This window comes from Mus pahari, chromosome 20, assembly GCF_900095145.1.
Source record: "Mus pahari chromosome 20, PAHARI_EIJ_v1.1, whole genome shotgun sequence".
Taxonomy (NCBI): domain Eukaryota; kingdom Metazoa; phylum Chordata; class Mammalia; order Rodentia; family Muridae; genus Mus; species Mus pahari.
In genome coordinates this window covers 34099662-34122208 of record NC_034609.1, presented here as the reverse complement: position 1 = coordinate 34122208, position 22547 = coordinate 34099662, and the positions used below count along the sequence as shown (strand labels likewise).

General features: G+C 52.7%; 2 protein-coding genes and 1 long non-coding RNA gene across 11 annotated transcripts in view; 1 reads left to right on the top strand and 2 right to left on the bottom strand.

Moving 5' to 3' along the window:
- Positions 1 to 17837, top strand: part of Il34 (interleukin 34) — a 68198-nt gene extending 50361 nt beyond the window's left edge. For 3 of the 5 annotated variants that reach the window (XM_021220776.2, XM_029532381.1, XM_029532382.1), the window contains 6 exons: positions 3599 to 4024; positions 9663 to 9796; positions 10520 to 10597; positions 10861 to 11022; positions 16426 to 16561; positions 16783 to 17837. In XM_021220776.2, coding sequence (XP_021076435.1) covers positions 3997 to 4024; positions 9663 to 9796; positions 10520 to 10597; positions 10861 to 11022; positions 16426 to 16561; positions 16783 to 16952 — 708 coding nt within the window. In that variant the 5' untranslated portion in view covers positions 3599 to 3996 and the 3' untranslated portion in view covers positions 16953 to 17837. The remainder of the gene's footprint in view (positions 1 to 3598; positions 4025 to 9662; positions 9797 to 10519; positions 10598 to 10860; positions 11023 to 16425; positions 16562 to 16782) is intronic. The other 2 variants (XM_021220777.2, XM_029532383.1) reach the window with 2 other exon arrangements.
- LOC110337716 lies at positions 631 to 4251 on the bottom strand. Its single transcript, XR_003842625.1, has 3 exons — positions 4053 to 4251; positions 3220 to 3620; positions 631 to 1991 (listed from the first exon to the last, which is right to left on the bottom strand). It is a non-coding gene; the product is annotated as an uncharacterized LOC110337716 (long non-coding RNA).
- The window catches only part of Mtss2 (MTSS I-BAR domain containing 2), a 19514-nt gene continuing 14764 nt past the window's right edge, over positions 17798 to 22547 (bottom strand). For 3 of the 5 annotated variants that reach the window (XM_029532378.1, XM_029532379.1, XM_029532380.1), the window contains 4 exons: positions 21960 to 22037; positions 21436 to 21612; positions 21094 to 21259; positions 17964 to 20897 (listed from right to left, as the gene is read on the bottom strand). In XM_029532378.1, coding sequence (XP_029388238.1) covers positions 20113 to 20897; positions 21094 to 21259; positions 21436 to 21612; positions 21960 to 22037 — 1206 coding nt within the window. In that variant the 3' untranslated portion in view covers positions 17964 to 20112. Of the gene's footprint in view, positions 20898 to 21093; positions 21260 to 21435; positions 21613 to 21959; positions 22038 to 22547 lie in introns of all 5 variants that reach the window. The other 2 variants (XM_021220337.2, XM_021220336.2) reach the window with 2 other exon arrangements.

The following is a 22547-nucleotide window of genomic DNA, read 5'->3' as shown; positions in this document are numbered from 1 at the left end:
GGGTGGGGGTAGGGGTGGACTGGGAAAGGCAGACATTCGTCATCTACCTCCATCCTCACCCCGAGACAGGGACAGAGACAGAGACGCGGAGACAGAGAAATCCAGGCAGGCCCTGCCCTCCTGGGAGCCAAGGAAGTCAATGTTGAGGATTCAGGAATCACGAGTTAGATCTCATCGCCAGGGTGGGCAAGGCCTGGGGGGCTCTAAAGTAGGACTTCCTTCTGCTACCAGACAGTACTTTCCATTGCTGTGGAAAAAAAAAACCCACCATGACCAAGACAACTTATAGGAAAATTTATTTGAACTTATGGTTCCAGAGATTTAAGAGTCTATGATAGGATTGGAGAGATGGCTCAGCGGTTAAGAGCACTGACTGCTCTTCCAGAGGTCCTGAGTTCAATTTCCAGCAACTACATGGCGGCTCACAGCCATCTGTAATGAGATCCAATGCCCTCTTCTGGCCTGTCTGAGGAGAGTGGCAGTGTATGCATATACATAAAATAAATAAATCTAAAAAACAAAACAAAAACAAACAAACAAAAAAAACTGTCTATGACAGTGGAGTGGAGGGAGGCTTCCAGTGATAAACTTCCTCCAACAAAGTCACACATAAGCCCCCCCGCCCCCAACAACACGACCAAGTGGGACCAGGTACCCTAATATCTGGGACATCTCATTCAAACTACCACAGCCAGGAGCCTGACTCCAGATCAAAGCTTGTCATCAGACACCTTCCTCTTGGCAGCTTCCTTGGGGGTCCTTTCTGCTTTCTCATTTCAATGGCACTCATACGGGAGCCACCGTGTGACGTGTGGTTGACCCATGAGGTTGGCTGTGCCTCTTTTTCCCCACCTGACTTCCCCATTGGGAACAGGCAGACTGGGATGCATGACGGGCGGGGTTCAAGGCTAGAGTCCCTCCTGAATGAAGAAGCTGCAACAGGGGCTGGGGGCCTGGCTCAGCAGGGAAGAGCTTTCGCAGTGCACACATGAGGGCCTGCGTTTGAATTTGTAGCACCCAAGCAAAAACAAAAAATAAAAACCAAAGCAAACCAAACTAACAACAACAACAAAAAAAAAAACAAAAAACAGGCTCAGCTACACAAATCCCATGGCTGTGTCAGATATAGACAAGAGGATAGCTGTGGTGTTCTGGCAGCCAGCCTAGGTGCAGGTTCCAGCCAGAAACCCTGCCTCAGAGAAATAAGGTGGAGAGTGACAGAGTTGGACACCCAGCATCCTCCTGTGTCCTCTGTGTGTGCCTACGGGCGTGCACCTGCGTCTGCGCGAACACACAGAGAAGGCACAACAGGGTTTCTTCTATTTGGACGTGGTGAAGAACCTCTTGGTTGTGTGTGACTTTGTGAGGAAGCACAGGGAGCTCAGGCATAAGTGATGGTGGTGGACAGCCCAGGCTCTGTGGCTGGCATGCAGAACCTCAACGGTCTGAAGGACAGTGGGACTCAGAAGAGAAGGAAGCCTTCTCCACACCAAGGCCTGTCCGCTGAGGCTTGTAGCCTTCTTCATCCTCATCAAAGGCCAGATCGACCCAGATGCTTCTTTATGGGTGGGTAGACACACAGTGACCTGTGGGCATACGGGACTATTACCGAGCAAGGGAAACAAGAGGAAACTGTCCACACACGGGTCAACATGACAGCACCCCAAATTCATGGCGTCAAATGAAAGGGAAGAGATGCAAAATCTACACTTCAAGATTGTATTGGGGTGTGATATTCAGGGGGCGGGGGTGGAAAATGCCGGACAGGAACCAGGTGGGTTGCTGTAGTACTGCCGGGGAAGTGGGATCCCCTACAGAGTAGCAAAGGTGGGGTGTCTGGGGGGTGAAGGATGTGCTGGCATGCACAAAATAACAATGAAAAGATCTCACTGGGGCTGGGGAGGGGACTTGTTGGTAGAGTGTTTGTCTGGCTTGCTTGAAGTCCTGGGTCCCAGCTCCGTCACTGTGTAAATGCATGCCTGAAAGTCCAGCTGTTGAGGAGGAACAGAGGGGAAGGTCAGAAGTTCAAGGTCTTCCTCGAATGTATAGCCAGTGAGTTTGAAATCAACTGGAGCTAATATGAGACTATGTCTTGGTGCGGGTGGGGTGGGAGGCATAGTTAGTATCTATCGTGACCGTACAATAAGAAGGTCACCAGGGTGGGATGGGGGAGAAGGAGGAAGAACAGGGAGAGGAGAGGGAACAGGGCTGAGGTCCAGGGTCTTTACCCAGGGTAAATTTGAATAATGTGCTTTATTGTATGTGCCCTGCCTGCTTTAGAGGATTTAAGCTAGCCGGCTGCTTTGCTGTTTTGTTTCAGACAGGGTCTCACTATGTAGCCCCATGCTTCTCTGAAACTCTTGATGTAGCCCAGGCTAGCCTTGGCCAGGAATTCCATGGGCAGGCCAGACTGGCCTTGGTCTCTCTGCTTCCTGTCTGTGCCGGGGCTTGACCTCAGGACCTCTTGGCTACCCAGCAACTTCCCTACCACTAAGCTGCACCCCGAGCCTGAGGGTCAGTTTGGTACATTCTGCGGGTTTGTGTGTCATGGATGTAAGGATAGAGAAGGTGTCCCCCTCTACACCTGTTCCCATCATGCCCTCAGATTGTGGTCATTTCTCCTGAGCTAAGGGAGGGCAAATCACACGGTGAGGAAACCAAATCTTCGAGCTTGGCCACCTCCACCTCATCTGGAAAATGAACCACAGCCCTCAATCTGCTGGACCCTGGGGGCGGGGTGTGACTTTCAGGGTTGATCATCTGCAGGCCAGGCTCAGAATTCCTCACACACACACTCCTCACCCCCACCCCACCCCACCTCCCACCCCCAGTGTAGCCCTGGTTGTCCTGGAACTAGCTCTATAGACCAGGCTGGCCTCGAACTCAGAGATCTATCAACCTCTGCCTTTGCTAGGATTAAAAGAGATGCATCACCACACCCAGTCTTTTGTCTGTCTGTTTTTTAGAGACAGAATCTTGCTATGTGGCTCTGTCTGGCTTCTCCATCCTCCTGCTTCCATCTCTAGGGTGCTGCGATTACTCCGCTGTGTGCTACGCCTGGCTATGATATTTATTTCTTCGTTTGTCTGCTTGTTTATTGGCACAAGCATGCCCCCCCATGCAATATTGGGTGCCTACGATATTGCACATCAAATCCTTCACTAGAAAGAGTGTTCGTTTATCTGGAGTTCAAATTAAACTGGCCCCATCAGCTCTTACCTGGCAGGGGACACAGATGGGTGACAGGAAGGAACTAAATGGCAGTGACACTGGGTGGGACACCTTTCACTCCACAGCCTCCCCTGAAGCACGTATTACTTGGATTTGACCTGGCACTTCACCTCCTCCAGGCAGCCGTCCTAGCTTGTGGGCTCTGCTGCTGCTCCTTTTTAGTCCCAGCTCAAGGCTGCCAGGCTGGCTTGGGAGACTCACTCCTTGGCTCCAGGCAGCCACCGGGGTGCCTCGGAGTCCCTTCTTGTGTGTGAAGGCAGGGCTGGGTGTCTCCGTGGGCACGGTGGGTCTTCCTTTCCTGGCTGGTGGCTGAGTGGCAGCGGATGCTCTTACATAATCAGTCTCTCTCTCCTCCTTCTTTTTCCAGAGCTAGACTTCACACTGAGCAGCTGCAGCCGAAGAAACCAGAGAAAGCGCTACCCAGCCCCAGATTCCAAGAGGCCTGCCTGCTGGGGACTCCCTTCTCTTCTTCCTCTTCCTCCTCCTCTTCCTCCTCCTCCTGAGACCCTCAAAGTCACTGTCTCACACCAGTTCCTGAGCTGCAATGGGACTGGCAGTCACCGCCCCCTGGCTGTCCTCCGCCCTGCCAAGCAGATAGGGCGGTAGCTACCCCAGGAGTATCTGCCCCCTCTCAGCCTGGGCCAGCCCTTCCTGGACTTGGTGGCCACCTTTGCTGACCTAAGGCCATGTAGTCCCTGGCTCAGGCCTCTGGACACACTGCTGGGGACAGTGCCTCTGCTCTCAGGGGGCACCCAGTGCACCACCATGCCCTGGGGACTCGCCTGGTTATACTGTGAGTACTGGACGTTGGGGAGTCATACCTGGGGATCCTGTCCTGGGAGGCCTTGGTGGGTGGGTGGGTGGTTCTACTGTAACCACGGCAACGAGGGCAGTGCTTGCTGGTAAGAGGTTGAAATGCTTCCCAGAAGGGTTGCAGGCAGCCTCAGGGATGGGGGGAGATCCATGGCCACCCTCTGCTCTGCCTGCCTCTGACCTCAGGCTCAGAGGTACGAGCTGAGTGGGCGCAACGGTGCGGGATGGGGCAGGCACTGGGGTGGGTGGCAGCTTCTCACCTCTGTAGTTTCATTGGCTCTGGAGAGCAGGGTGGGGACAGAGGTGCTGGAGAGAGGCTTCCATCTTCCTGGGTGTGGCCAGTGGGGAGGGGGTAGGGAAGGCCCAGCACCTGGGAGAGAAGGGCCCCCGGAGAAGGTAGCCAGTTTCCCTCTACGCCTCTCTCCATAACAGGTCAAAATTAGAAAGCAGAAAACAAGCAGTGCTCCTGGTAAAGAGAAAAATAAGTGAAATGAGGACAGAAATCAGGAAAGGACCTGCTTGGGGTGTCTGTACCCGCTGGGTGGGAAGCCGGGCGGGCAGAGACCCTCACAGACTCCAAGACTCAGTGGCAGCCACTGAGCTACCTGTGAGTCACTGTCATGACTTGACATGACTCTCATCCCTGCTGTGACTTGAAGTTAGGCACCCAGGAACTGTGTACCAAATAAATGAGGGCAGGGGCTGAGACCCACAGGGCTTCTGAGAAGAGCTGGGCACGTTCTGTTCCTGGTGCATAGACACTACATAAGGTGGGGACATTCAGAACGGGTGAAGGACCCAGTCAGACCTGTGTTCTGGAAGCTTTCCCATCTTAGTGGACAGGGGTGGAAGTCTTGCCACATGTCAGGGAACACGGGGAGTCACTGGAAGCTGGAGGAGGCAAAAAGACCCCCCCCCTAGAGCCTTCAGAGGCCATGGTGACCAGTGACACCCTGATTTCAGACACCTAGTTCCCAGAATTAGGAGAAACTACATTGACAGAGCTGTCACAAATCTGTGGTGATGTTAAGGTATCCTCTAGGTCCCCCAGATCTCGAGGACCCAAAGGCTAGGTGGTATCCTGGGAGAGGTAGGAGGATGGGGACAGTGTCCCAAGTGGAGAGACAGTGTGCAGAGGTTTAATGGTGGAGCTTGGAGGGGCTTGGCTAGACAGGCAGACCCCACTCAGGATCCCAAGACCTTGAACACCAGCTCTGCGTTGCCAGGCAGAGCACTAGGGGACTAGAGAGCTGAGGGTCCGCTCCCGAGGGGGAAGTGATTACATTTAAAGAATTAGTTTTATCAGTTTTTAATTATGTGTGTGCGTGTGGGTATGTATAAGTGAGCTGGTGTCCTAGGAGGCCAGAGATGGGGTCTCCCTGGAGCTGGGGTTCCGGCCATCTGGCATGGGTGCTGGGAACCAAATTTGGGTCCTCTAAAAGAGCAGGAAGTGCTCTGGTGCACTGAGGTACCTCTCCAGCCCCAAATGATCGCTTTATTTACTTAGTGTGTTGGGAAGGGGGATGTGTGTGTGTCATGGGTGGAGAAAGAGGGTCTGCTCTCTGCTTCCACCAGGTCTTAGGTTGCCAGACTTGGTGGCAAGTTGCCTGTACTGGCTGAGCCGTCTCACTAGGCTTGCCCGTCTGAGGGGAAGTGAGACTGGAGAGGGAGGCCTGGATGAAGGAGGAGTGTTTCGGGTGGCATCTCTCAGGACTTGGCAAGAATTGGCTGTGGGGAGAGCTTGGCAGGGCAGGAGCCACCTTACAGGGGATCTGGGGGACCCCTGGAGGATGTCAGGCTACCGTAACATCACTACAAATTTGAGACTCGGCTTTGTCAATGTATTTTCTCCTAGTTCTGGGGACTAGAGGGCTGAAATTAGGGTGTCACTGGTCACCATAGCCTCTGAAGGCTCTGGGGGGGGGGTGTCTTTTCCCCTCCTCCAGCTTCTGGTGGCTCCTGGTATTAGCATGTGGCAGTATTAGCAGTTTGCACACTGTCTCCGTCTGCAAGGCCTTTCCCTCTGCGACATCTTTCTCCTGGAACACCAGCCACTGGACTTAGGCTCTCCTTAAGCCCAGGACAACCTCACATTAAGAACCTTTGCTTTAATCACTCCTATTTAGCTGAGCCTCATTCCAAATAAAGTCATTATTAGATTCCAGGTGAGTAAGAATTTGGGAGGGGGGATGCTGTTCAACCCATTTTACAGACTCACATGGGTCAGTGGGAATGGAGGTGATGAGCTTCATTTATCCCAGTAGAAATGGCCACCTTGTTGTTGGGGGGCACATGTACCCCTTTCCCCCCCCCCACCAGTGTCTGGGCCAGGGGAAGCCCTTATACCTCAGCTTGTGCTTCCAGATCCTGGTTCATGTCTCTGGGGGGGGGGGGGAGAGGAGACAGGAAAGCCTGACCGGGTCAGTGGGACACTGGCTGCGTGGCTTCTGGGTTGCAAAGCATTATGGGTGACAGCTACGCCATCCCTGCCTGGTCCCCAGTTTCTCCTGGTGGAGGACGCAGGAAAACAACACGTGCAATTAGAAATGGCGGCCTGGCTGCAAAGTGTGTTTCATCCGGGGGAAGCAGGTCACCCACGGACAGGCTTTTTAGGGACAGGCTGCATGCCTGCCATGCCGGGCTCAGTTGCTTTGGTAATTCTAAGATCCTGTCATAGTTTGCCTTCCATTGCTGTAATAAAACACCATGCTCCAAAGCGACACGGTGAGGAGGGGTTTCTTTCGGCTTACAGTTGTAGCTCACCGAAGGGAAGCCAGGGTGGGGAGTGGGGGTGGGGAGTGGGGGTTGAAATAGAGACTATGGAGAGAAGCCGCTCACTGACTTGCTTTCCATGGCTCCATGCTTTCTTCTACCAGCCAGAACCACCATCTAGGCGTGGCCCTTCTCCCTGCCAGCTGAGCCCACCCACGCCAATCATTAACCAAGAAAATGCTACAGAGTTGCCCACAGGCAATCTGATAGGGACATTTTTCTCAACTCACGCTTCCCTTCCCGGATAGCGCTCCGAGCTGGTGTCAATGAGACAAAAAAAAAAAAAAAAAAAAAAAAAAAAAAAAAAAAACCCAGCTGGGATAGATCCGACTCCTATCTTAAAGACACCTTGGGTAAAGCCAATATGGTTCATGGGGCAGGACTGGATGGACTGACAGGCTATAGTGGCTGACTGACTGCTGATAGGGAAGAAGGCTCACTATGGATAGGATAGCACACCCCACCCCGAGAGATGAAGGCCTTGTTGTTGTTGTTGTTGTTTAATGTACAATCCCTGTGGACCAGATGTAGCCGTTATGATTACCAGTCTGCAAGTGTCACTCGGGTCCACGGTTCTCAGTGGCTGTCACTTTCAACCAGGAGTGCGATGCAGAGGTGCCTTCTCCACCTGTCGGATCAGAAATGTGGGGTGGAGTTGGTCCACCCGTACCTTAGCCAACTCCCTAGGGGATTCAGGTGCTTGCTTGCTTGCTTGCTTTCATTTCCATTCCCAGAAACCACCTCTCCCTTCAGGTGTAAGGCTCAGTCCCTGAGGGCATGCTGTAGTTACAGCTTAAGCTCTCCATGTTCCCAACAACTATGACCCGGCCAGGTGATGAGGGACTCAGGCAAGTAGTGCTGGTGGGGACGTCCACCGCTGGGGCCGAAGCCTCAGACAGATGGTTCCAGGAGTGGGTGGGCTCGGTGTGGGTTTGCAAAGCAAGGCAGGGACCAAAAGCAAGCCTATGTTAATGGGCCCAGCACTGTGTTTATTTATTTAAATTTATTTTACATTTTATTTTGTTCGGGAGGGGGTTTGCGTGTCACAGCGCCTGCGTGGAGGTCAGAGGGCAGTTTGCAGGAGTTAGTTCTCTCCTTCTACCATGGGGTTCCTGGGGACTGAACTCAGGTCATCAGGCTTGGTAGCAAGCCCCTTTACCCACTGAGCCATCTTGTAGGCCCAATACTGGTTGTGTTTATTTGTCCCTTCAGCCCAGTGCTGTGTTAGGTGATTCTTACAAACTTGCCTCCTTGCAAGAAAGTGGTTGTCAAGAGTTCTGCAGACAGAGAGGGTCTAACTGTGGTTTGTGTAGAGTTCAGGGCCTGAGTAGGTCCAAGTATCAGGGGAAACAGAGTCCAGCATGTGGGAAGCGCAGGGCAATCCTGGAGATGGGGGACAGAAACTAAGAGGGAGCATGGCCCCCAGACACTGGAGATACAAAGCCCCCAAATCTTCAAGGTGTCAGGAAGTGAGAGGAGAGAGATCCAGTTAGTGATGTCTACTTAAAACAAATGAGGGAGGTAAGTCAGCCTGCCTGGCTGTCTTGACCAAAAGAAAAAGGAAAAAAGAAAAAGAAAAAAGAAAAGGCAAAGGTTAGTTATTGTTTTTGACAACAACAACAACAGATACTAAACAAGACATGGCTCAGACCTTTAATCCCAGAACCCAGGGCACAGCAGCCAGGGCATTGCTGTGAGTTCCAGCTAGTCTAGTCTACATAGATAGTTCCAGGTCAGCCAGGGCAACATCCTTATGTCCTAGCACATAAGGATGAGAGTAGTAATCTCCCACAGATACCTGGTACAGTTATTTGCATCTCTTTTTTCAAAGTGCAGGAGGTTAATTAATAAAGTTGAAGTCATCCTTTGTGCTGCTGATATCACTGTCTCAGGCTTCCTTAGGAAGGCCGTTGAGCATATCTTGAACATTCCCCCGTAATGTACATCACCACGTGTAGTCTCTCCCATCGAAAAATTAATCTTAACAAAGGAACTATGATGCCGCTTAAGTCGTTGTCAGTAAATCTTTCCTGTTTTCTTTCTAGTTTATGAGTTTAGTGGGTCAAAGGTTTTAGTGTTTAAAGCCATTTCATTATTAAGCGGGCCAAATGTATTTCCAGGCTGAGAACCCTTTTGGCAGCATCAGGATTATTAAAAGGACATTATCTCATAAAAGCCTTCTTCGTTTCCTTGTCCCTGGTCGGCTTTGTGTGTGGATCCGTTTCTCTCGTTTCAGACTGCATCTAATTGCTTTCATTTGAGTTTGTCCCTTGCTCTTTCATCCTTGTTTCTTTCATCCACTCGATCCCTATTCAGATTCATTGTAAATTCTCTCAAAATATTTTTTTTCCATGCAAGGGTACAGCTCCCAAGAGCTGTTTTTGAGGTCACAGTGGCACCTAGTGGTAATGCCTGGTACTGTTTCAAAAGACTTCCCATTATTGTCGGTTCTACCTGTGTAGGGGGGTCTGTTTAGCATCCCAGAGCCATCAGACTGGAAAGAGCTTGTAAGACCTGCTGCTACATCTAATGGAGAAAATCGAGTTTTGAAAACTTGTCACTCCAGGCAAAGGGCTGAGAGGTGCCTTGGAACCTGGACGATGTACTTACCCAAAAACAGGAGCTAGGGTAGAATGGAGAACACACCCTGGGGATGCTGACCGTGGCTGGAGGGGGGGAGGGGGGGTGCTTGCTACGCCAGGTGACAAGTCCTCCTTAGGGCTCTGCATGCCCCTGCCTTTCCCCTCAGTCCTTGTCAGGCTTGATAATGGATGGTGGTTGATACAGCTGCGCACACCAGGTGGAGTGCCCCGCGCTCACAGGCTCTCGTTGGGTGTGCCCCACAGGTCTTGGAATCCTACTTGATGTGGCTTTGGGAAACGAGAATTTGGAGATATGGAATCTGACCCAAGATAAGGAGTGCGACCTTACAGGCTACCTTCGGGGCAAGCTGCAGTACAAGAACCGGCTTCAGTACATGGTAACCAGGAGAGCTTTGAACTTGAGATCTTCCTGCTTCAGCCTCCCAGTGCTAGGGTTACAAGCACAGGCCCAGCTCTACAGGACTATCTCTGTCTTCATTGAGATGTAATTCAGATACCATACAACCCACTAACTGAGAGCGTACACCATGGAGCTGGTGGGACGGCTCAGTGAGTAAAAGGCACCCGGTACCCAAGTCTGATGGCCCGAGTTCAATTCCCAGAACCCACATCAAGGTGAAAGGAGAGAACCCAACTCCTGAAAGTTAACCTTTGACCTCCACATCAGTGCTGAGAGTCATGTCCATGCCCGCACGGACAGACAGACTGACACACACTACTAATAACAACAATAAATAATAAGGTGTCAGACTCTAGACTCACTGATGTTTAGTGTGTTCACAAGCTGTGCGAAGGTTGTCTTTGTAGCATCAGATGAACCATATTTTTCACTTCCAAAGTACCATGTCTTCTTGAAAATCCTGGGTTCATACCCTGGGCCTGCAACTTCAGCCCTTACAGGACTTGTGTATCTCATCTCACCCCCACCCCCACCTCCTTTGTCCCAGGGAAACAGAGAGCTGTCTTTTGGCCCACTTGTCTGACTTCTCAGTAGAGGACCTGTCTGTTGTCAGCGCTGCTAGGGCGGGTTCATCTCTTGGGGGTCCCCGTCTAAACAGTTTCTGCTTCGGACCTCATGGCTTGTTCTTGTTCCTCCTTAGAAACATTACTTCCCCATCAACTACAGGATTGCTGTGCCTTATGAGGGGGTACTCAGAGTGGCCAACATCACAAGGCTGGTGAGGACCCTTCCTGGGGTGGGGAGCCGCTGCCTGCCACGAGGCACTCAGAAGCTTGTGGGTCTTGGCAGGTTGTCCTACTGACCGTGGGCCTTTCCCTAGCCACGCAAGCAAGCCTGCCACTAACCTAGGTCCAAGGTTGTCTGCTGGCCGCCGTGGGGGACTGTGATGGCTCCCAGGCAGTGGCGAATGCATGGGGTAGGGGAGTGGTCCGTGCCCTCAGGCCTATGCTTGTGCGTCACCGATGTCTCCTGTCCCTGCAGCAGAAGGCTCACGTGAGTGAGCGAGAGCTTCGGTACCTGTGGGTATTGGTGAGTCTCAATGCCACCGAGTCTGTGATGGAGGTGCTTCTCGAGGGCCACCCGTCCTGGAAGTATCTGCAGGAGGTTCAGACATTGCTGGAGAACGTACAGCGGAGCCTCATGGTGAGCTGTGCACATGCGCGTGTGGGTTTGGCGGTTGCTGGCAAAGGGCTAAGAAGGGAGAGTTCTGCCATGCGCTGAGCAAGTGAGACACAGGAGGGATGGGACGGAGAGGATGTGAGACCTTGTTTCAAGCTTACCTGAGTGCCCCTCTTTAAAAAAAATTGTTTTTATTATTGTTTTTATTTTATAACCCATTGAGTCCAATTACTTCTGCCCACTGTTGACTACCAACGCTGGCTAGACCTTGTAAGGGTGTTGTGAGGTAACTAGTGTACTCATGGGTGCACCGGGCATGCCATCGTCATAAGACAACATTGTTTATTTGCTTGTTTGAGAGAGTTTCATTCTGAAGCCCCTGCCTGGCCTGAAACTTGCTGTGTAGAATAGGCTTTGCCTCTTGTGTCCTGAGTCTTAGACAAGCCAGGGAATCTTCTAATTTCATCTCTGTATCTGAAAAATGAGGCTCCTCTAGAAAGGGGAGAAGGAAGAAGGGGGAAGATAGTGAAATTTTTCGTTTCTTTAAAGACACAGAAATATTGTAAGAATGTGGCTGCATTTTAATCCCAGGTGTGGGCTATGGGGCAGCTTCCGACTGTCCACAGCAGCTGACTGTGATTTGCCTCGTGCTCTAGCAGGGGCATGGTTTTGTCAGCTGCAGATAGTTTCTGCAAGTGTGTGATGTTTGGATGGATGGATGGATAGATAGGGTTGTTTTGGAAAGCTGGTGGTTAGATGTCATTTGTTGCAGTTTGTTGAGATGAGAAGAAGAAATTAGATATTCAGACAGTGGGTGAAGATCAAACTTGCCCCAAGCAATTTGACACCCCTAATCAGCAGAAAGTAGTCTAATGATAATGTCACCCCCTTTTCCCTCTATCCTCTTTTCTCTACTATTTAGTGTTAGGGGGTAGAGAAGGGTGGAAGAAAAAAAGAACCTACAAAGTAGCTAAAGGTTCAGTTACAAGGTGGACTGACAGGAACTTTCAGAGTATTGCAACTGTTCTTTCTGTGTAACTCTGGTGACAGTGGACCCACAACACCATGCTTTTATCAAAAGCCCGTGGAGCGTGGAGGGCGAGCCGTAACGACTATGACTTGAGTTTAGAAAAAGCATGGGAAGGAAAAGAGATAGCGTGTGGCGTGACTGTAACCCAGCCCTCTGGAGGCTAAAGGGGGGGAGATGTGAGGTTCAAGGGCAATCTGGTCTACAGAGTGAGAGCCTGTCTCAGAAGCAATCCTCGAAACCTATCTGATCGTCCAACGGAAAACCTCTCGAGTTGTAACCTGACAGACAAGTCCCTACCTCCTCGGGCCGTTGGTGTACACCTGCTGGGACACATACTCGTGACCCTGCTCAGCCAGCTGCCTGGCCTCCCCAGCCCACGGGCCAGATCCTTTGACACCAGCTGGGAGCTTCTGAGGGTGACAGGTTTGGGGACAGGCGACTGTTTGTGCAGCTGTCTGGAACTTCTCCTGGGATGGTTCTCCCAGTTCCTGCTATGAAGGTCTGAGGGACTTGCCCTTCTGTGCTTGTGAGCAAGACGGGCTTCCTGGTCAAGCTGATCGATCTGGCTTGAGGAAGGGACCTTTTCTGCCTTTGTTTTACCCATCGAACAGATGCCGAGAAGCTCATGGGGGTGAGGTTGGGCAGGAGAGTGTGAGACCTCGGCCCTCTGACTCTGGCCCTGGGCTCTCTGACCGAGGCACTGTACGTGGAGATGGTTATATTACTCAGGTGTGATTGGGTTTGGTCCCTTTTCCTTCCCCTCCTGGCTGCTGGAAGCTTAGCCAGTATACTGGGTTCTCCCTCTACCACTGAGCTATACCCCAACTCTGCAGCCAATTTTTTTTTTTAATGTATATGAGTACACTATTGCTCTCTTCAGACACACCAGAAGAGGGCATTGGCTCCCATTACAGATGGTTGTGAGCCACCATGTGTGTGGTTGCTGGGAGTTGAACTGAAGACCTCTGGAAGAGCAATCAGTGCTCTTAACCGCTGAGCCATCTCTCCAGCCCCTGCCTCCACCCCGCCCCACCCATGCCCCAACCTTGAGCTCACCAAAAAAATCTGCCTCCCAGAGTGCTTGGATTAAAGGCAGGCCCCACCACCCCCTGGCTTGCAGCAGCCCTTAATCTTCCTTCTTCCTAACACTGTTAGTAGTCTGTGATGGTAGCTTTCAGGATGAATTTCACTTACTGTCTTTGCTCATGATAGTGTGACGTCAGAGGCCAGGTCCTGGTATCTGAACACTAGCTTTTTTTTCTATCGGTATAACCTTCTTTTTTTTTTTCTTTTTTTTCCTTTTTTCGGTATAACCTTCAACAAGTTGTTTCACTCTCCGGCTTTTAGATCATCACTTGTAAGCCTACATCTTATCCAGCTGTAAAACAAGGATTCAGCGACTTTATCCTATTTCCTCTATCTCCCCATCTATCTATCTATCTATCTATCTATCTATCTATCATCTCCTTTATCTCTCTCTCCACCTATCTCCATCTATCTCCTCTATCTATCAGAAGACGTCTGGCTTCTGGCTTCTGCATTATTCTAGTCTCACATTCCCACCCCAACTCGCCTTCATTGTTTTCTTAAGAAACTGGGCCTGGCCGGGCATGGTGGCACACGCCTTTAATCCCAGCACTCAGGAGGCAGAGGCAGGCGAATTTCTGAGTTCGAGGCCAGCCTGGTCTACAAAGTGAGTTCCAAGACAGCCAGGGCTACACAGAGAAACCCTGTCTCAAAAAACCAGAAAAAAAAAAAAAAAAGAAAGAAAAGAAAACAAAAGAAAAGAAAAGAAAAGAAAAGAAAAGAAAGAAAGAAACTGGGCCTGGGATGATGGCTCAGTGGTCAAGAGCATGCCTCACTGCTCTTGAAGAGGATGCCCAAGTCAGCTGGTTCACAATGGAAGCTCCAGGAAATCCAGCAGCCTCTACTAGCCCCCATGGGCACTCACACGTACATGGGACACACATGTGTACGCACACTCATAGGCATAAAAAAATAATTTAAGGAAAAGTCAGCTTAAAAAAAAGCAGAGAGTGGGGGCTGAGGCAAGAAGGAGCAAACGTGCATCATAACGTAAAGCCCACCGTCTTGACTATTTTTAGCGCATGGTTTGGCGGTGTTAATTACACTCACAGGGTTGTACATCACCCCCACCCCCACCCACCCATCCATTTCTGGCACTTTCCATCACCTCAGTCGGAAACTGTATACGTGAAGCAGCCATTTCTCACCTCTTTCCATTCCCAGTAACAACCTGCAATCTGTCTTTTTTTCCCATTACTTATTTGCTTTTTTTTTTCTTCTTCTTCTTTTCCTTTTGGTACAGTTTCTGAGATGGTGATGTACCATTTGTCCTGTGTGCACTCTGGTAAAGTTTTCAATGGATAAACTTTATCCATTGATTTGGAGCGAGTTGAACAGACTAACCCCACGCCTGGCAAGCTGGGGGTGGCAGGAGGTTTGTAAGTTTGGGCCAGCCTAGGTTACATACCCAGACTTTGCCTCGGAAACAAAACAAAAAACCAGGAGTCGAGGTTAATCCCAGGACTCAGGAAAGGCAGATGGATCTCTGTGAGTTCAAGGCTAACCTGGTCCACATATCGAGTTCCAGGTAGTCGGAGCTACAGAGTGAGCTGTCTTAAAACAACAACAATGGATGAAATAAAAAAATGAACCCCCCAAACAAATCAACGCCAGCGAGGTTCAACCATTTGGCTAAGAGTACAGTTCAGTAGCAGAGGGCTTGCCCAGCATTTGTGAGGCCCTAAGTTCAAACCCTGGCTCATGGGGGGATTGCGGTGATAAGCTTTTTTTTTTTTTTTTGAGGAGCTGCCGGTCAGGGTCAGCTCTTTCCAGTTTTTCCTTTAGTTTTGTTTGTAGGGTCAGAGTCTCAGTTCGTTCAGGTTGGCTTCAGCTTACGTCCCTCCTCCTTCAGCTTCCTAAGTGAGGGGTTACAGTGCATGTCACCATGTCTAGCTGTAGGCTGTTCTTCCGTTTTTTTTGGGAGAATGTCTCCTGCCTGTTGTCCCTGACTTTGAGTGTCTCTGATGGAGCAGTGGCAGTAGCTCTCACTAGGCAAGAGAACATTTATGTTTTGGTCATCTTTATCCATCCTAGACAGGAACCGGGCTATGTACAGGGCCTCCTTCCCCTCCACCACCCTCTTTCTGCCTTTGGCTGTGACTTTTCTAGGCTGCTGTAATGAATTAGCTTTAACAGGGTGACTTAAACCAAATTGTATTTTCTCATATTGGAAACCAGAGGTCTGGAATCAAGATGTCGTAGGGCCAGCTGGCCCTGAAAGGTCCTTGGTTTTTCCATCCTTTGGTGGTGCTACATATTCCTTGGCTCTGACCTCTGTCTCACTCCTCACGGGGCTCCTGGCCGGTACCTCTCTGTCTTCATGATCTTTCACTATAACGTTTCCAGGGCTGGGGATGTAAAGAGTTGTTCTAACACGCACAAGGCCCTAGGTCCTACTCCCAACTCCGAGGCGGAAAAACACCAATTAGTCATTGGGTTTACAATCTACCCTAAATACACAATGATGTAAACTTGAGATAATTATGTCAACTCAATTTCCAAAAAGGGTCACATTCACAGGTATCTTAAGAGTAGGACTATGGGTATTTTGGAGGGCTAGGGGCATAACATTTAGCCAAGCTGCTTTGTCTGAGTTATGGACACCTTTGGGAAGGTAGCTCAGGCCCTAGCTTTCCCATGATGCCTCTACAATGACTCTGGATTTCCCTGGGCCAACAGCACTCTCCACACCGTCCTTTCTGTTCAGTGTTGTGAAGTGAAGATCTCTGAGCTTGGAGCTGAACTTAGAGTTCAGTTCTATCTGTGTGACTGGTGTCCCAGGAAGCCTCATGACTCTTCTCTCGTTCCTTAGGTAGAGAGAGGTCTTTGCTTTCTGATGGGCAGTTTTCCCAGGCTGGAGTAATAAGGAGGTCCCAGCCTCCTCCCTGTCCTGACTGGTGTAATTCCTTCCTTCCTTCCTTCCTTCCTTCCTTCCTTCCTTCCTTCCTTCCTTCCTTTCTTCCTTTATTATATGTAAGTACACTGTAGCTGTCTTCAGACACCCCAGAAGAGGGCATCAGACCTCATTACGGGTGGTTGTGAGCCACCACCATGTGGTTGCTGGGATTTGAACTCAGGACCTTCAGAAGAGCAGTCAGTACTCTTAACCACTAAGCCATCTCTCCAGCCCTCCACCCCTTAATTACTCCATGATGATAGAGAAGCAGAGACCTCTGTGAGGGGTGTCTGCCTCACTCACAGCTTTCTTGGTCCTTGAAAGTTGTATTTTGTTGAGGCAGCCAGCCGCCATGGTTCTCTGGTGGTGGGGGTCCCTTTTTCTTTATTTGTCCTGACGATTTCCTCCCTCTCAGGATGTGGAGATTGGCCCTCACGTGGAAGCTGTGTTATCTCTCCTGAGTACTCCAGGCCTAAGCCTGAAGCTGGTTCGGCCCAAAGCCTTGCTGGACAACTGCTTCCGGGTCATGGAGCTGCTGTACTGCTCTTGCTGTAAGGAGCTTCCGGTGGGCGGGGCTGGCAACTGTAGGCCGAGGGGATCTGGGTCCATATGTGTGGGCAGAGTCAATCAGAGGGTGTTGGGGATGCCCTCTGATTGACAGGCTGTTTCTAGAAGCTGGCTTGGGCCCTGAGTACGGGAGGCAGGAGTGTGTGGTTCGGCTGCTCTGTCCTGCAGACTTTTTAAAAAAATTTGTCTTCTTTGTCTCTTGCAGGTAAACAAAGCCCCATCTTAAAATGGCAGGACTGCGAGCTGCCGAGGCTCCATCCCCACAGTCCAGGGTCCTTGATGCAATGTAAAGCTACAAATGTGTACCCTTTGCCTCGGCAGACCCCCACCTCGCTGCCCAGGTCTCCAAGCTCGAGCCATGGCCCGCTGCCCTGAGCAATCTGTGTGTTGACCCTGGGTCGGGCCATTGGATGCGTTTCAGAAACTGGCTTGGATCTGAGACTTTCCTGGACGGTGGGTAGGTCGCCCTTTAGGAAAGGCCTTCTCTTCCACACCCAGGCTTCCTGCCTTCAGTGATCTCATCACGGAGCCTCGGGGGGAGGGGTGTGGAGGGGAGGGCTGGTTGCTATCCCTTACAGCCACCTCTGCCTGGTGGCCGGTCCGAAATCTGCAAACACTGTTGCCCCACAGACGGGTGGCCAAGAACGACGGGGTGCCTCCTAGGATCCCAGGACTTCCTGGGGCTTTTCAGTTGTGCTGACTGTGGGGTGCTGGGCCGAGGACCGACCAAATGCCGTATCTTGCCACGACGATGCTCTTCCGGCTCCTTTTTCTATTAAATGGCCATTTGTTTGTTTTGGCTTGCATCTCTGATGGCGAACCTGGAGGGTCTGAGTTCTGGAGATGGAAGGGTGGGCTTGGCTCTGCCCTAGGGCTGGGGCTGTCTGGAGCCCACAGTGGGCGGTCTTACTCGGGGGCCCTTGAATACTTGGCCCTTCCCGCCCTGTTTAGCGCGCGATGTCTCAGCAGGCCCAAGTAATGTCTGCTTGGGTGTCCAGGTGCCTCTTGACCATATTTGTTCGCTTCCTCTGGCTTTCCCCACAGTCCGCATGGGAGCACATCAAAGACCAACCTAGGTCCTTGCCCAAGTTGTCCCCCCCCCCCGCCCCTGAACGTAAATCAATGACACATGGCTTGGAGTTCCAGGTCAGGGATGATGACAAAGGCCAGGGCACAGGGGTAGGAAGCAGAGGTGAGCGAAGCCAGGAGGGAGCCAGGGGTGTTAACTACAGTACCACTTTATTAATACTGGAATCTTCACAGTGCATTTGTTACTTTGTAGCAGTGACTATTTAAATCAAGGAGAGGATGGAAACCGGGGCGGGCGGGAGAATTTATCCCAAACTTGGCGGAAAGAACAGAATAAAAGTGATGGGGTGGGGGTGGGGGGTCGGGGGGAGGGTGAGGGTGAGTAGAACAAGGAGGGGTGGCAAAATAAATTAAAAAAAAAAAAAGACAAGTTAACAGCACCAGAAAAGTTACTTCAGTCAAAAGACACATTTGAAAAGAATGTTTTGCTGTACAAATGAAAAAAATAAAATAAAATGTACGTGAAGAAGCCCCCAAACCAGTCTGTGATGCAGGATGGTTGGCTCCGATCCCGAGGGCGGGCCTATGAGAGAGGTGAGCACTAGAGGAAGTGGTGGTGGAGGAGGACACTTGTGGGTCAGACAAGGGGATGGAATATGTACAGCCCTGGGGGGGGGGAAGGGGAATGCTAAAAGTGGGGGTGGGCATGCCACCCCATCTTCTTCCTGGGAAGTCCCTGGCCTCCCTCCCCGTCAGGGCCTGGAGTCCCCAGATGGCAGTGAGTCCATCCTCTTGGACCCAGCCACACCCTGGGTGTAGGGACCACACCTGCCCACTTGACATCCTGCATCCCTTTCTTTCCATCAGCTCTGACAGCCCTGTTGGGGAAGGTGCAGTCAAAATATGCCTCGGGGTTCCACATCTGGCCATTTGCTTTCCTGGACTCTATACTTGGGGGCTCTGGTGACAACTGAGTTTGGTGGGCCAGCTCTCAGGCTCTGGAGATAACTCACTAAGCAGCCTCGGGGAGCCCTGTGGTAACTCCATCTCTGCTTCGCCAGACCTACTGGGCTGCCCTGCACTGGAGCACCCATGACCTTGGGCCCAGGTCAGCCCCAACTCCATTCCTTCGAGACCAAGGTATGCTCTCTGGCCTCCCTGTGGGATCGGGCAGAATGCTGCCTTGGACTCTGCTGCCTGTTCTACCTCCCGAATCTCTCCTCTGGCTTACACTTACGTGCTTTGACTTGCTCGGACTTGGGCTGACAGGGAGGCAGGACCCACTCTTCCTCGGGTCCCCGCTGCCAGCCCCAGCTAGGCCTGTAGGCATAGACTTTCTTGGGATGGTGTCGCCTCTGGCAACAGAAAGTCAAAACCAACCTTCTGATACTTGCTCCAAGCTGGGCTTGCAGCTTGCTCGGAACTCAGCAGACTGGCCAGAGGCCCTGGCCTACCCTCACCAGCCTTAATCTACCGACACTTCAGACACTGGCAAGAAGAGTAGCTCCCCCCAGGTTGGGGAGAGGGATCCTACCCTTCTCTGGCTTCGAGCCCACCGAGGGGCTCCCACACCTCTCTCTCAGGCACTCAGACATACACCCTGTACCACCAGCTTGCCCCACACAGTTCTTGTCTAGGGTCAGCTCCATTTTATTACAGTCATAGAATAACCCCCCACACCATCTAATGCTCCAGCCCTTATCTCCAGCAATGGGTGAAATTGTAACCCAAAGGTGCCCCTAGAGTTAAAGCGCCAAAGTGTCCAGACAAGAACAGGACATCCAAAACACCTGATACGGGGCTCTGGACTCATTCCCTGTCTGCCCTGCCTCACCCCTACTGGCTACTCTTCACAGGGGGAGGGGAACTGGAGGGGCCCCTGAGACAAGGCCCCTACATTCCCTCCCTCCAGGCTCTTAACCATGAGCGAGCTGGGCTTCCCAATGCCTGCCTGTCCCTAAACCCAGTCACAAAAAGATCCTCAGCTGATTGGGTGCCTGGCCCCCTCCGTGACCACCCTGTCTCCCAAAGAGAGGAGTCTGGGAGAGGCAGGGCAAAGGCAAGAGGAAATGGGACAGGGCCCAGGCAGGGAGAAGAGGGAGCCAGCATTCAAGGAAAGAGCTGGGCATGTGGCCCTGGAGGATAGCCGGGCCAGAGGAAGAGAGTTGTGGACCCCAGGCCAGGTGGGGCCCCATGTAGCAGGCCCAGCCCTTGGTTATGGGCTCTGGGGTTTGGATGAAGCAGGGCCTGCCGGAAGGAAGAGGAGGTTTGTGTAGGTAAGGAAAGTATAAAACAGGCTCTGTCCTGGTGAGGTGTGTGAGGGAAGTCGCTTCCCGCGAGATGCTGAGATCCAGCCTGGCTGTCTCTTTCCTTAAAGTGGCTGTGCCTCACTCCTGATGCTTGCTTTGTCTTCTGGCTGGGCCGCCGCTCAGAGTGGCTGGCCGCTGCTCACAGATCCGGCCACCTCCTTGTGCCAGGCCCAGACGGGGAGGGGTGGGCGGCACCATCATAAGATGCGGGGCGCCGACCTGTCGTTGGTGACAGTCCTGCGCAGCCGGACCCCGCGACGAATGGCCACCAGCATGTCTTCGGCCGGGGGGTCACTGGTGGCAGCAGGGGGTGGAGTGGGCGTCTCCTCCGAAGGGGTGGCTGACAGGGCGGTAGGGAAGGGGAACTGGCCCTCGCCCAGGGCGTGGGCACCGGCCACCAGCTCCCCGAGCTTCTCTACCAGGCTGTGCCTGTTGGCAGCCAGTTGCTGCTCTTCGTCCTCGGTTGCCAGCCCGACCGCAGCCCCGCCGTAGCTAGCTACCTCTGGGGACGGGCTGCCCCAGGCCGTGTTAGGCAGGCTGAGCCTCTTTGGGGAGGCTTTGACCAGGTCTGGAGCCAGAGGTGAGGCCACTTCGTCTGTGTAGAAGACGCATTCCTCACTGCCTGCCCGCGTAGGCCCCACATAGCCAGGGGAGTCGGGCACGGTTGGTGTCTTCACAGGGACAATGGGTGGGCGGATGGGGATGGGGCCAGCGCTGGACAGGGCGCGGCGCACAGTGGGCTTGGTAGAGGGTGTGCGGCGGATGGTGGCCACACCGGGAGGTGCACCGGAGGGCAGCCCCATGGCTGTGGGCAGCCCCGCTGTGGGCAGCCCCGCGGTGGAGGCTGGGCGCTTGGTCTGGATCAGGCGGCGGTAGTTCTGGGCGATGTTGCTGTTTCGAGGAATGGTGGAGGATTTGTCGAACTCAGGGGGGCCTTCACTGTCTGCATCCCCGTTCACAGAGTAGCAGTCGTAGTCTGAGCCTGGAGACACACAGGGGGTGGTGAGCCCTGGGCCAAGTTTGTCCCTGAACCCCATACCTACTCAAGGGAGAGACAGAGAGGGAGGGAAGTATCTTGTGTATGGCTCTCATCCCAGCTGCCTTGGTGGGGCGGGTCCCGGGGCTGTGAAGGACCAGCAAGCACGCCCAGCCAGTGGCACCCCTCCTTCCAGGCCTACCTTGGGAAGGGATGGTGTCCTCGGAGCAGGAAGGTGTGGTGGTCTGTGTGCTGTAGCCACTGGAGTACTGCAGCGAGTCCCGGCTGCTCTTCTGGTGTTCCAGGCTCAGTCCGCGGGTCAGCACCATGGCTAGGTCGCTGGCAGCAGGGGACACCTCCTCACCATGCTGAGGGTAGCGAAAATGGTGGGCTAAATAAGCCTCACTCTCCACTTACACCCTCTTGTGGGACTCTAGATGGTTCCATAAAGGTGGACGGAGTAGGCCCGGAAGGCCAGCTGCTGGGCGGCCTGGCAATGACCCTGGAGTGAAGGCGGGGCCTAGCCTGGGACTGGTTCACTTACTTTGGCTGCTATGGTGGCAGGGGACATCCGGGTTCGTGGCACCTCCTCTCCACCGGAGCCCACCGTGCCTCCACCAGTAGGGCCAGGCTCAGTGTCTCGGAGGTGCTCCACACGATCCTTTCTCCGCTGCAGGGTGGTGGCTGAGGGCTGTTCGTGGGGACCAGCCTTGGTCCAGTCCTGCGAGGTGTGGCAAGCACCCTTAGCCTTATTGTGCATGACTAGGGAGGCCCCTTTTGTTGTTGGGGCTCAGGGGGTGCACATCAGCCAGGAGCCTTTGGCTTGCAATCACAGCCAAGGCCAGAATCAATGGTGGGCAGCAGTGCTAGTTCAGGGATCCTAGCAGTTCAGGGATGGGGCAGGGTGTTCCAAGAAAGATACGGGCTTGGCTGGGCCCAACAAGTGCGTGGTGGATGCTTCACAAAGACAGGCGCCAGTACAAGCAGCTCTCTTGCTGAATCTGGCTCCCCCCCAAACCCCCACTGCTCTGGTGACCGCCCCTGGTCAGGAGGGGGTGGGGTACTGACCGAGGTTGGGGAGCTGCACTCGCTAACTGACTGGCAGGTTTCTGAGGCCTCAGAGGACGCAGAGCTGGAGGACTTCTGCTGTGCAGAGGTGAGCCAGCAGTCACAGATGGAGGGCGGAGGGCGGGGGGGCGGGTCCGCGGGCAGACAGGCCAAGAAGGCAGGCAAGAGAAAAAGAGTTCTGGTCACCGTGGTGGCACGCAGCAGGTAGTTTGATCCAGCACCTCACCCTGTACTCCCCTCCTGGTGTTACAGCCACTAAGACCACCACAGGAGGCGGCATCCCAGGGCACATCCTACACTGACCTGCCCACGACCCAACTCAGGAGCCACATATTTTAAGACTTCAACTTAGGATTCACGGTTGACAGCTTATGTGTTGTGGCAAGGGAAGATGTAACCCCGAGGACTCAGGTGGGCATTTGGTTTGGGCATCCGGGGTTGATGGTCAGAAAGGAATGCCCTGGGGAGAAGGGACGATGGAGGCCCAAGTGCTATCCTGGGAACATTCAGCTGAGCTTCCCATTAGTTCCCTGTGCAGAATATTGGGCCTAGTAGCATACAACTTTAATTCTTCTGTTCTCTTCTCTT